The sequence below is a fragment of the Panthera uncia genome, chromosome C2, assembly GCF_023721935.1.
Source record: "Panthera uncia isolate 11264 chromosome C2, Puncia_PCG_1.0, whole genome shotgun sequence".
Taxonomy (NCBI): Eukaryota; Metazoa; Chordata; class Mammalia; order Carnivora; family Felidae; genus Panthera; species Panthera uncia.
The window spans coordinates 127,225,066-127,238,594 of NC_064810.1; the positions used below are offsets into that span (position 1 = coordinate 127,225,066).

Below are 13,529 nucleotides of genomic sequence, written 5' to 3' on the forward strand. Positions count from 1 at the left end.
GTCCGTGAGTTCAAGCCCCATGTCAGGCTCTGTGCTAACAGCTCAGAGCCTGGAGCCTGCTTCGGATTCTATGTCTCCCTCTCTCTCTGCCTCTCCCCTACTTGAACTCTGTCTGTTTCTCTGTCTCTCTCTCTCTCTCTCTGTCCCTCTCAAAAATAAATAATAAACATTAAAAAATTAAAAAAATTTTTTTTACATATTTGTTTTTGAGAGAGAGAAAGAGAGAGACAGAGTGCAAGCAGGAGAGGGGCAGAGAGAAAGGGAGACACAGAATCTGAAGCAGGCTGTAGGTTCTGAGCTGTCAGCAGAGCCCAATGCAGGGCTTAAATCCACGAAATGTGAGATCATGACCCAAACTGACGAAGCCACTGACTGAGCCACCCAGGCACCCTAATATTTAAAAATTTTTTAAATAAAATTGATTTCTAGCATTAATGTAAGGTCACAAATAGTTATTAAATTTCTGTGTTTCTAGGGTACCTGGCTGGCTCAGTTGGAAGAGCACATGACTCTTTATCTTAGGGTCAGGAGTTCAAGCCCCACACTGGGTGTAAAGATTACTTAAAAAAAATTAATTAAAACTTAAATTGGGGCACCTGGGTGGCTCAGTCAGTTGAGCCTCTGACTTCAGCTCAGGTCATGATCTTGCAGTTCATGGGTTTGAGCCTCACGTTAGGCTCTGTGCTGACAGCTCAGAGCCTGGAGCCTACTTCGGATTCTGTGTCTCCCTCTCTATCTCTCTCAGCCCCACCCCTGCTCATACTCTGTCTTTCTCTCTCAAAAATAAACATCAAAAAAAATTTTTTTTAACTTAAATTTCTGTGTTTCTGATTTTTTAATAATCCATCATCCTATTTAGATTGATAGAGAATTTAAAGTCCAGAAAGCTTTGTTTTCAGTTGGATTCCCCGTTCCCAAGCCTTTATTGTACTGCAGTGATGCTTCTATCATTGGAACAGAATTTTACATGATGGAACATGTGCAGGTAAATTAACACTTAATCTTTATTGTTGCTTTTATTTTTAATCGTGAAAATTAGATGTTAATAAATAATAGTTTATTAGTTAACATTTTAGGTAATTTGCTTTGCAAGGGCTTAAACTTTCATTTGAATTTGAGCACAGGCAGTGTAGGAGGGATGAAATAGACTAGGAACAAATTTAGTAATTAGCACGTGTTGACTTATTCTCAAATTTTCCTCCAGATGGCAATAAAGAGCTATATGTAGTGGCAATAACCAAACCCTCCAGATGGTGGACAGAAAAATACTACTCCAAAGAGAATATCAATCCCTTAAGAACAATAAATTCAAAGTGTTTAAAAAAAAATTATTTTGTAAACTGTAACTTGAGAGTAGTTTTGTCCATTAAGTTCATTTTGGAATATCGTTGTATTTTCCCTTTGGCATACATATTCTATTAAACATGTTTTCCTAAGTGAATGTTTTTCTAGCATATTCTACAAAGAATTGTTTTGTTGGAAAACTGTTATCCTGATTTTTTTTTTTTGTGGACAATGGGGGATTATGACATTACAAGTAATTGGAGTGAAAAAATGTATTTTGTTTTAAATTATCTATTGTAATTGTTTCTGTAGGGCCGAATCTTTCGTGATTTTACAATTCCTGGAGTTAGCCCAGCAGAACGCTCAGCCATATATGTGGCCATGATAGAAACCTTGGCTCGTTTACATTCCTTGAATGTACAGTCGTTGCAGCTGGAAGGATATGGTAGAGGTGCTGGGTACTGCAAAAGACAGGTAATGCGTCCACATGAAGAGCTCCTTTTCTCAAGTTCTTGGAAATAATATCCTTGATTAGTCAAAATAAAAACCCATTATACTTTCCTGAAACTTGGGTATAGCTTTTAATATCAACCTTTATATTGGCTTTTTGTTAGCAGAAAATAATTTTATATTTTTAGATCAGGTTTGTTCAGCCTAAGCTTCTGTAACTAACAACATGTACATGGATGCAAATTTAAAGCTTTTCTGCCTCTTCACTTAATTTATCAATATGTTTTCTATACAGTTTTCCTTTTGAAGTTAACATTTATTAAGCACGATTGTGTGTGTTTAATACTTCCTGGGTACACTGTTAAATATCAAGAAAATAGAAATAAGTTCTTCCCCTAAAGGAACATTTTTTTGAGAGACCTATACATGAATCTCATTTATGTGAAACTTGAAAATAGAATAAAGGAGTATATAATCTAGTAGTAAATTGTTTGGTACTCATCATGAGAGCTGTTCTATTTAGAGGGTGCATATCAGTGTGCCCTTACTTGGGTGGGGAAAGCTTTGTGGGAGAGATCTGTCTTGCACTGTGTATTTAAGTAAAGAGAAAATCTAGAGTGATAGGAAAGAGATGGTGAGCATTTCAAACCAAAGAGACAGCAAGACCAGATATGGATGGGACTATTTGCCTATGTCTGTCTGTCTGTCTGTCTTTCTGTCTTTTTGAGGGGGGCTAAGGGAAGAGAGAAGGGAGTAAGATTTAGAGAGTACTCACACTATGCCAGGCCCCATGGTAGGTAGTTTGCTGACCTACTCTTTTAAAATCTTCGTAATAACCCTAAGACATAGGTATTATTTATTACCCTCATTTTGCACATGAGGAATCTAAGGGCTACTGCATATCAAATAATACGTGAATAAGTGGCTTAGGCATAATTTATACTTGAGTCTGTATGATTCCACAGATGAAGGTCTTTACTGCACTAAGTTGACCAGAGATACCTTGGGCAATGGGGAGAGAACTATGAGCTGATGAAAAATATGGTTTCAATTGATGGAGGACTTTGAGTATAATTTGATTTGTTTGTATTTGATTCTAAGAACAATAAAAAGTCTTTGCACTCCTTATACCTGAAATATATTTAGAAGATTCTGTGGGTAATAAGAAAAAGTATTAAAATGAAAAGTAAAAATCTCCCTTCTTCTCGCAGCCCCCATATTTCCTTTTTCAGAGATTACTTGTTTCTTGTGACCCTTCCAGAAATCTGCTATACCTTTTTATTTGTGTATATATGTGTTTGTGTACATTCTTTTATTCTTTCACAAAATAGTTGCAGAATAGAGGCTAGAACCCACATTTCTTGATCCCTGTGCCAGTATTTTTTTTCCTGATAAAAATCTAAGTTAGTAAAAGGGAACTAGATGGAAGGGAGATTTAAATGTTTTAGGTTCATGTGAACGTCACTTAGAGGGATTTGTCTGGAGCATTGAGGAATAAAACCAAATTTGATATGATTGAATTTTGTTTAAATTTAGAACCTAAGTTCTATGTTCAACTTTACAATTTTTCTTATTTATATATCTTTAGGTATCAACCTGGATAGAGCAATATAAAGCTGCAGCTCATCAGGACATCCTTGCCATGAACCAGCTATTTCACTGGCTAATGAAAAACTTGCCAGATAATGACAATGAAGAAAATTTGATTCATGGAGACTACAAACTAGATAACATAGTTTTCCACCCTACAGAGGTATTTAAGCTGTATTTATAATAAATTAATTAGGTCTTAGCACTTTTGACTTGGGACACAAGTACTAGCTAGATATTCCCCTCAGGGTTCCAATGGAGCCCAACCCAACCCAACCTCACTCTTCCTCTTTGGTACTGTCTTCACCACTCAAAACTTTCAGAAATGAGTCCTACAGATTTTATGGCATAGGTAACTGCCTACTTTTAAGGCCAAGTGCAATCCTCAGGGTATCTGACTTACTGCTTAAAGGGGATTTGGGAACTTACATGCATGTCACTGTTTTCTTCAGAAAAGTTTTTCATCTACAACAAGTATTTAGCTTACCCATATTCTTGCTCTTTTGGTTCACCTTCAGTTCCCTTTTCTTATCTCATGAAGAATTTTTAATGTGACTATTATAAGCTCAGAGAGGACAGAATTCCAAACGCCTCTTTTGACGGTTTGAAAGAATTATATGAGCTTAACGTGACCTTGCTCTGTGTAAATGTACACAGTGTTATCTTTATAAAAGATTCAAACAATTAAAAACTATAACCTCCCTCCACTGAGCACAGACTGTGAAGTCTGGGATTGGAGGAATATGGTGGGAGCGAGGAAACCATCTCAGTCCTCCTCATTACCTGTATGCCATTGGACAAGATATTAATTCTGACATTAATGTGAAAGATTTATAGTTTCCTGAATCCTACTTGTTAAAAAGAGTTTTTTCTGGGTTGATTAATTTTCTCAGATGCTGAGATGTTTTAGGGCAGTAAGAACTGCTCTGAATTCACGTGCTAAGCTTCTGGATTTCATGTTCTCTCCATACAGGAAGAGGACAGGAGAAAAATAGCATTGTAAATTACATTGCTGTCATAATTCAAAGTAGTACTGTATCAAGTAAGAATTCAAATATAGCATAAAGACGTGAGTACATTCACCAGCAAGACAGAAAACATAGGAAAGTAAATTTTGATATTAAAATTATGTGTATGTAATTATAAATGTGTATGCGTAGACTTTTGTTAATGGCACTGATGAATTCTGAAATAACTTTGTTAAATATAGATTAGGAAAATTAAACAATGCTAATTAATAACTTGGAAAAAATTTTTAAAAAATTTTTTAACGTTTATTTATATTTGAGAAAGAGAGACAGGGAGTGAGTGGGGGAGGGGCAGAGAGAGAGGGAGACACAGATTCCGAAGCAGGTTCCAGGCTCTGAGCTGTGAGCACAGAGCCTGACGTGGGGCTCAAACCCACGAACCGTGAGATCATGACCTGAGCCCAAGTTGGTTTCTTAACCAACTGAGCCACCCAGGTGCCCCATAACCTACAAAAAATTTTAAAGCTTATACCTTTAAACCTAGCAGGATCAGGCCTGTATTTGATCTGTACCATAGAAGTGTCTAATATTTTAAGAGCCTATCTTTGAATAATTCAGGGTTTTCTATGGGTTCTGTAACCATGTACTTTTCTACTCATTGCTTAAGCAAGGAAGGAAAAATTCAGACCTAGATCTCTTGAATTTTGTGTCATCTACCAACATGTTTAAATTTAGGATTAATCATAATACGCTGAAAATAATGGCAAAAACACTAAGTACTAAATGGTTACTCCCTTTTAATTTTTAATCTCCTATTAGAAAACCACTTCTTCTTTTTTTTTTTTTAAATATATGAAATTTATTGTCAAATTGGTTTCCATACAACACCTAGTGCTCATCCCAACAGGTGCCCTCCTCAATACCCATCACCCACCCTCCCCTCCCTCCCACCCCCCATCAGCCCTCAGTTTGTTCTCAGTTTTTAAGAGTCTCTTATGCTTTGGCTCTCTCCCACTCTAACCTCTCTCTTTTTTTTTTCCTTCCCCTCCCCCATGGGTTCCTGTTAAGTTTCTCAGGATCCACATAAGAGTGAAAACATACGGTATCTGTCTTTCTCTGTATGGCTTATTTCACTTAGCATAACACTCTCCAGTTCCATCCACGTTGCTACAAAGGGCCATATTTCATTCTTTCTCATTGCCACGTAGTACTCCATTGTGTATATAAACCACAATTTCTTTATCCATTCATCAGTTGATGGACATTTAGGCTCTTTCCATAATTTGGCTATTGTTGAGAGTGCTGCTATAAACATTGGGGTCCAAGTGCCCGTATGCTGATGTATCCCTTGGGTAAATTCCTAGCAGTGCTACTGCTGGGTCATAGGGTAGGTCTATTTTTAATTTTTTGAGGAACCTCCACGCTGCTTTCCAGAGCGGCTGCACCAGTTTGCATTCCCACCAACAGTGTAAGAGGGTTCCCGTTTCTCCACATCCTCGCCAGCATCTATAGTCTCCTGATTTGTTCATTTTGGCCACTCTGACTGGCGTGAGGTGATATCTGAGTGTGGTTTTGATTTGTATTTCCCTAATGAGGAGCGACGTTGAGCATCTTTTCATGTGCCTGTTGGCCATCCAGATGTCTTCTTTAGAGAAGTGTCTATTCATGTTTTCTGCCCATTTCTTCACTGGATTATTTGTTTTTTGGGTGTGGAGTTTGGTGAGCTCTTTATAGATTTTGGATACTAGCCCTTTGTCCGATATGTCATTTGCAAATATCTTTTCCCATTCCGTTGGTTGCCTTTTAGTTTTGTTGATTGTGTCCTTTGCTGTGCAGAAGCTTTTTATCTTCATGAGGTCCCAATAGTTCATTTTTGCTTTTAATTCCCTTGCCTTCGGGGATGTGTCAAGTAAGAAATTGCTACGGCTAAGGCCAGAGAGGTCTTTTCCTGTTTTCTCCTCTAGGGTTTTGATGGTTTCCTGTCTCACATTCAGGTCCTTTATCCATTTTGAGTTTATTTTTGTGAATGGTGTGAGAAAGTGGTCTAGTTTCAACCTTCTGCATGTTGCTGTCCAGTTCTCCCAGCACCATTTGTTAAAGAGACTGTCTTTTTTCCATTGGATATTCTTTCCTGCTTTGTCAAAGATGAGTTGGCCATACATTTGTGGGTCTAGTTCTGGGGTTTCTATTCTATTCCATTGGTCTATGTGTCTGTTTTTGTGCCAATACCATGCTGTCTTGATTACAGCTTTGTAGTAGAGGCTAAAGTCTGGGATTGTGATGCCTCCTGCTTTGGTCTTCTTCTTCAAAATTACTTTGGCTATTCAGGGCCTTTTGTGGTTCCATGTGAATTTTAGGATTGCTTGTTCTAGCTTCGAGAAGAATGCTGGTGTGATTTTGATTGGGATTGCATTGAATGTGTAGATAGCTTTGGGTAGTATTGACATTTTGACAATATTTATTCTTGAAAACCACTTCTTATAGGATTAAAGTTGCCAAACAGGTGTCAACTTCCTTTAGATAAGCAGAATATTCAGTAGTTCTTCCAACTATTTTTTAAAAAAGAAACAACTTCTAGAGGCACAGCATGAAGCTATTTCTCTGCAATACCAATTTGTGACATGTATCTTTATCTTTTATTAGAGTTATATGGTATCTAGTAAAATTTCTTCTACTTTATACCCAATAATCTCATAATTACTAAATTTAATTAATTTCTGCCTCCTATTTAAATATTGTAGCTAATTTTTTATGGAAGTAACATATGGTTGGCAGAGTACAAGTCAACTAGCATTTATTCATTACCAACTATTTGCTCTGAAAGATGGAGTTGGAAAGGAAGTACAGCTCTTAATGAGGTCGAAACACAACTGTAGAGAAAAATATATAACAGCAGAGAACAATATATATCCAAGTGCTAAAGTATGTCCTACAAAATGAACTGTAAGAGCAGTCAGAGGGAAAGATACACTGTGCTGGCATTGAAAGCTGTGAAATAGCTTAATAGTTTATCTTTTCCACCTCATTTTTTATTTTTATTTACTTATTTTTTAATGCCCTTCTTATTTATTTATTTTCTTAAGTGAACTCTACCCCCAGTGTGGGGCTTGAACTCATGATCCCAAGATCAAGAGTTGCATGCTTTAGCCACTGAGCCAGCCCGGCACCCCTCCACCTCGCTTTTTTAGATTTCATAAGTAAATGGGAAAATATTAGATTATATGCTTTTTTTGTGAAGGCACTCCACAAATCAGAAAATCAATCCTTGGACTATAGCGAGCTGAATATGTGTATGTATGTGCTCACCTGTATATATTCCTAACACTATGATTGAAGGCTTTTTATTTTTTTTCTTTGAGGATAAGGATTATGTCTTAATTTTTTTTTATCTTCGTCTCTAGAGTCCATATGGATGCTCAATAAATGGGGACATGCTACCCTATTACCTCCTTTAAAGCAATGACTGTAGCATTTATGAAGCAGGTGTTTATGTTTCTGAATCAATCTAAGTTGAAAGAATTTATTTTAATTAATCACTATTTCTATATCCTATGTTTCTGCTTAATTTTTATTCTCTGACAATGTGACCTTAAAGCAAATAATTTAACCTCTCTTTGTGCTTCAGTTTTTATTTTAATTTGTTTTTATTGATGCCTAATTGATATTTAACATTATATTAGTTTAGGTGTACAATATAATGATTTGATACTTGCATATACTATGAAACAGTCACCACAATAAGTATTGTTTCTCCCTTCACCATATGTAGTCACATAATATACAATATAATGTTGTTGACTCTAGACTCTAGTGCATTGTATCCTCATGACTTACTTATGTTATGGGGAAGTTTGTACCTCTTAACCCCTTCTCCCATTTCACCCACACCATATACCTTCTTACCTCTGGCAACTATGAGTCTGCTCTCTGCATGTTATGTATGAGTTTGGTTATATTTGTTTTGCTTGTTCGTTGGTTTTGTTTTTTTAGATTCCACATATAAGTGAAATCATATGGTATTTGTCTTCCTTTGTCTAACTCACTTCACTTAGCATTATACCCTCAAAGTCCATTCATGTTGTCACAAATGGCAAGCTTTCATTCTTTTTTATGGCTGAATAGCATTCCAATGTGTGTGTGTGTGTGTGTATCTCACATCTTTATCCATCCACCAATGGATGCTTTAGTTGTTTTACTATCTTTGCTATTGTGAATAATACTGCAGTGAACGTAGGGGTGCATATATCTTTTCTAATTAACGTCTACATTTTCTTCATATAAATATACAGAAGTAGAGTTGCTGGATCATGTGGTAGTGCTCTTTTCTTTTGAGGAAATTTCATACTGTTTTTCATAGTGGCTGCATCGATCTACATTCCCACCAGTGATGCACAAAGGTTCCCTTTTCTCCATATCCTCACTAGCACTTGCTATTTCCCATCTTTTTGAAAATAGCCATTATGACAGGTGAGAGATGATATCTCATTGTGGTTTTGATTTGTATTTCCCTGATGATTAGTGTTGTTGAGCATTTTTTTCATGTGACTGTTGGCCATCTGTATGCCTTCTTTGGAAAAGTGTCTATTTAGATCTTCTGCCTGTCATTTAATCAGATTGTTTTTTTGTTATTGAATTATATGAGTTCTTTATCTATTTTGGCTATTAACCCCTTATGAATATATGACTTGCAGATATCTCAGGAGGTTGCCTTTTTATTTTATTGAGTTTCCTTTCAATTTTATTTTATTTAGTTTATTGAGTTTCCTTTCAATAAAGGAGGTTTGTAGAGGTTTGTAGAGCTGTGTAGAGGTTTTTAGTCTGATGTAGTTCCATTTGTTTATTTTTGCACTTGTTGCCTTTGCCTGGAATCAGTTACATATATGTATACATATATGTATATATATACTGCCAAGAGCAACGTCAAATAGCCTACTGCCTATGTTTTCTTCCAGGAATTTTGTGGTTTCTGGTCTTATATTCAAGTCTTTAATCCAGTTTGATTTCATTTATGTATGGTGAAAGATAGAGGTTCAGTTTCATTCTTTTGCATGTGGCTGTCCAATTTTCCCAATACCATTTATTAAAGAGACTGTCTTTTCCCCATTGTATATTCTTGCCTCCTTTGTCACAAATTAATTGACCATATGTGGGTGGGGTTTTTTCCTGGGCTCTTTATTCTGTTTGATTTATCTTTATGTCTATTTTGTGCCAATACTGTTTTGATTATTATAGCATTGTAATTGAAATCAGGAAGCATGATGCTTCGAGCTTTATTCTTTCTCAAGGTGGCTTTGGCTATATGGGATCTCATGTGCTTCCATACAAATTTTAAGATTCTTCGTTCTATTTCTGTGGAAAATTCTACTGGAATTTTGGTAGGAATTGCACTGAATCTATAGATTGCTTTGGATAATATGGATATTTTAATAATATTCTTCAATCTATGAGCATGGGATATCTTTCCGTTTGTTTGTGTGTTCTTCAGTTTCTTTCATCAGTGTTGTATAGTTTTCATTATACAGATCTTTTACCTGCTTGGTTAAACTTAGTCCTAAGTATTTTATTCTTTTTGGTGCAGTTGTAAGTGGAACTGTTTTCTTAATTTCTCTTTCTGATAGTTTGTGGTTACAGCATAAAAACACAACAGTGTTGTATGTTGATTATGTATCCAGCAACTTTACTGAATTTGTTTATTGTAATACTTTTTTTTGATGGAGTCTTGTAGAATTTTCTATGTGTAGAATCATATTGTCCACAAATGGTGACAGTTTCACTTCTTCCTTTCCAATTTAGATGCATTTTAATTTCTGTTTCTCACGTAATTGCTCTGGACTTCCAACACTATGTTGAATGAAAGTATCAAGAGTGGGCATTCATGTCTTGTTCCTGATTGTTAGAGGAAAAGTTTTCAGCTTTTTACCATTGAGTATGTTTGCTGTGGGCTTATCATATATGGGCCTTTTTAGGTTGAGGTACATTCACTATAATAGCTTTTTTGAGAGTTTTTATCATAAATGGATATTGAATTTTGTCAAATGTTTTTTCCACATCTACTTAGATGATCACATGATTGTTAGCCTTCATTTTCTTAATGTGGTATGTAACATTGATTTATTTGCACATGTTGAAACATCCTTGCATCCCTGGAATAAATTCCACTTCATCATGTTGTATGATCTTTTCAATGTATTGTTGAATTTGTTTGCTAATATTTTGTTGAAGATCTTTGCATCTATGTTCATCAGGGATATTGGCCTGTAATTTTCTGTTTTTCTGGTGTCTTGCCTATCTTTGGTATCGAGGTAATGCTGGCTTATAAAATGAGTTTGGAAGCATTCCATTCTCTTCAGTTTTTTGGAAGAGTTTGAGAAGGATAGATATTAAATCTTAGTAAAAGTTGGATAGAATTCACCAGTAAAGCTGTCTGGTCCTGGACTCCTGCATCTGCAACTCTGTTTCCTTCCCTAAGTTAGGGAGATTTTCAGTCATTATTTCTTCAAATAAGTTTTCTGTTCCTTTCTCTCTCTCTCTTCTCTTGGACCCCTATAACACAAATGTCATTCCACTTGGTGTTTCATAGGTCCCTTAAACTATTGTCACTGTTTAAATTTTTTTTCTTTTTGCTGTTAGATTTTGGTGAGTTTCACTCCCCCATTTTCTAGGTCACTGATCCTTTCTTCATCTTCATCTAGTCTGTTGTTGAACCCCTCTTGTGTATCTTTCAGTTCCGTAGCTGCATTCTTCAGCTTTCTAATTTCTGTTCGGTACTTCCTTATATTTTCAATTTCTTTGTTGAAGCTCTTGCTGTGTTCATCTACTCTTCTGAAATCGGTAAGCATCTTTATGACCATTACTTTGAATTCTTTATCAGGTAAATTATTTATCTCCATTTCATTAAGATTTTTTCTGGAGTTTTATCTTGTTGTTTTGTTTGGAACCTATTCCCTTTACCTCATTTTGCTTGATTCTCTGTCTTTGTTTCTATGTATTAAGCACAACAGCTATCTCTCCCAGTCTTAAAGGAGAGGTCTCAGGAAAGTAGAATGTATTTCAGTCTGCTCTCTGTGCAGTCCCCTGAGGGTGGTAGCCTGCCAAGGACTGTCTCTCTGATCATTTCAGCCACCATGGGGCCCAGAAATGCAAACCCCCTGGCCACCAGAGCCAGGCACTCAAGAGGTATCCCTTCTGTGGACAGCATACACCTGTCAGCTTTGGTGGGGCCATAGGGAGGGATGGGTCAGGACAGTACCATCCATTGGATTTACTGGGGTGAGGCCTCAAGGGAGCACCCAGCTGGGTAGCCTATTTGCTGAGGTCAGTGAGGCAGAGCCATTTGGTAGCACAGGGCCAGGGCAAGCAGCACTAGCAAGATAGAGAATGCAAAAATGGCACCTGCCATCATCTTTATCCCCAGAGAGAGTTCGAATAGACCCCTGCCACTCCCACAGATGATTTAAGATTAGCCAGTAAATCTTTTCATATATGATCTAAGTTCTTTCCAACCTGCTGCTTTTGTGCTGGGATCCAAGATGGGTAAGTCTGTGCATGAGCCCTTTAAGAGTGGAGTCTCCATTTACTGGAGGCTTTTGGTTCTTCTGGTGTTTTGGTTTTCAAAGCCAGACATTTTGGAGGCTCATCTCCCTGGTGCAGTTCCCAAGGATGGGAATACCTCATATGGGGCTTGAACCCCACACTCCTCAGGGATATAGTCCATATTTGTGGGATCCCTCCTGCTTGTGGGTTGCCACACTGGAGTGTGGGGTTTTGGTGAGACTACATCTCTACTTCTCCTACCCATCTTGATGTACCCCCCCTTTTTTAATATTTTATTTTTAAGTTATCTCCACACCCAACATGGGGCTCAAACTCACAACCTCAAGATCAAGAGTTGCATGCTTCACTGACTGAGCCAGCCAGGTGCCCTTGATGTAGCCTTTTTATCCTTTATTGTGGTGGAGCTGTTCAGCTAGTTTTCAGGTCTTTTTCAGAGACAGTTCTATATGGAGCTGAAGATATGATGTTTGTGGAAGAGTTGAGTTCAAGGTTTTCCTATGCTACTATTTGAACCACTCACTTATTTTAATTTTTTATTTTAAAATAATTATGGACTCACAAGAAGTTGTAAAATGAGTACAGAGGGGTCTTATATACCTGTCATCCAAATTTCCCAAATGGATCTCACACAACTGTAGTATATTTCAAAGCCAGGGAATTGACATTGTGTGCCTTTTAAGTTGGATAAAGAAATACCAAAATTTCAGGGTTGCTGGGAAGCTAAAATGAAATAGTCAGTTTGGAGCAAGTAGCTAGTACCTGGCATAGCTGTGCTCAACTTGTTTCAATTCTCTTTTTCTTTTCCATTTTTTTCCTCTCTTTCTCTATTTTACTTTTCTAAAATTGCCTATCAAGCTCTATTCTTCATAAAACTAGTAAGGTAAAAGTAAGTATTTCATAATACGTACTAAAACTTAAGCAGTGGTTGTAGGGGATCAAATTATAGGAGACTTATAAGTTGTACTTTTCTGTAATGTGTAAGGTTTGAGGTTTTATCATTTTGTGTTTTTCCGAAGAATAGCATGTTTTATTTTTGTCGTCAGAAAACATAAGAAAGAAGAAAAAAAAAATCTAAATGATAAACCTTCCAGGAATGTGTGTGGTAAGCCAGTAAAGGATTACTAAAAAGGGTATGGCAAAACCAAAGCTTATTACTCGGTTTTGCAATCCCTATTTTCCATTTACTTATATGTAAAGTATTTGAAGCATGATTGAGCGAGTATTTCAGTAGTACAACATGCTTACTGCAATGTTTAGAAGAAATCCAGTTTTCCTGAAAAATATTGTTAAATTTTTTTTTTTTTTTTTTTTTTTTTTTTTTTTTTTTTTTTTTTTTTAGAGAGAGAGAAAGAGTGCAAGCAGGGGAAAGATGCAGAGGGAGTAGAGAGTATCCTAAGCAGGCTCCATGCTCAATGCAGAGCCCAACACAGGGCTTAATCCCACTACCCTGGGATCATGACCTGAGCTGAAATCAAGAGTCAGATGTTCAACCACCTGAGCCACCCAGGTGCCCCCTTGTTAATTTTTTAAACAAGATCTTACCTATTTGGCAGAGAAATGTTTAAGGAGTTTAGTGTGCATTTCAACTTGAAAAACAAGTATATTTAACTAAAAACAGATAAACCTTTTCATCTGTATTCATTAATTAGTAGTCAGATATATTTCAGATAACATTAACAGGTA

At 36.6% G+C, this 13,529-nt stretch overlaps 1 protein-coding gene across 2 annotated transcripts in view; it reads left to right on the forward strand.

Annotated features, from left to right (window-relative positions):
- ACAD11 (acyl-CoA dehydrogenase family member 11) overlaps positions 1–13,529 on the forward strand; it is a 92,562-nt gene that overhangs the window by 9,609 nt on the left and 69,424 nt on the right. For both annotated transcript variants that reach the window (XM_049629815.1, XM_049629816.1), the window contains exons 3-5: positions 860–985; positions 1,597–1,758; positions 3,323–3,487. In XM_049629815.1, coding sequence (XP_049485772.1) covers positions 860–985; positions 1,597–1,758; positions 3,323–3,487 — 453 coding nt within the window. The remainder of the gene's footprint in view (positions 1–859; positions 986–1,596; positions 1,759–3,322; positions 3,488–13,529) is intronic.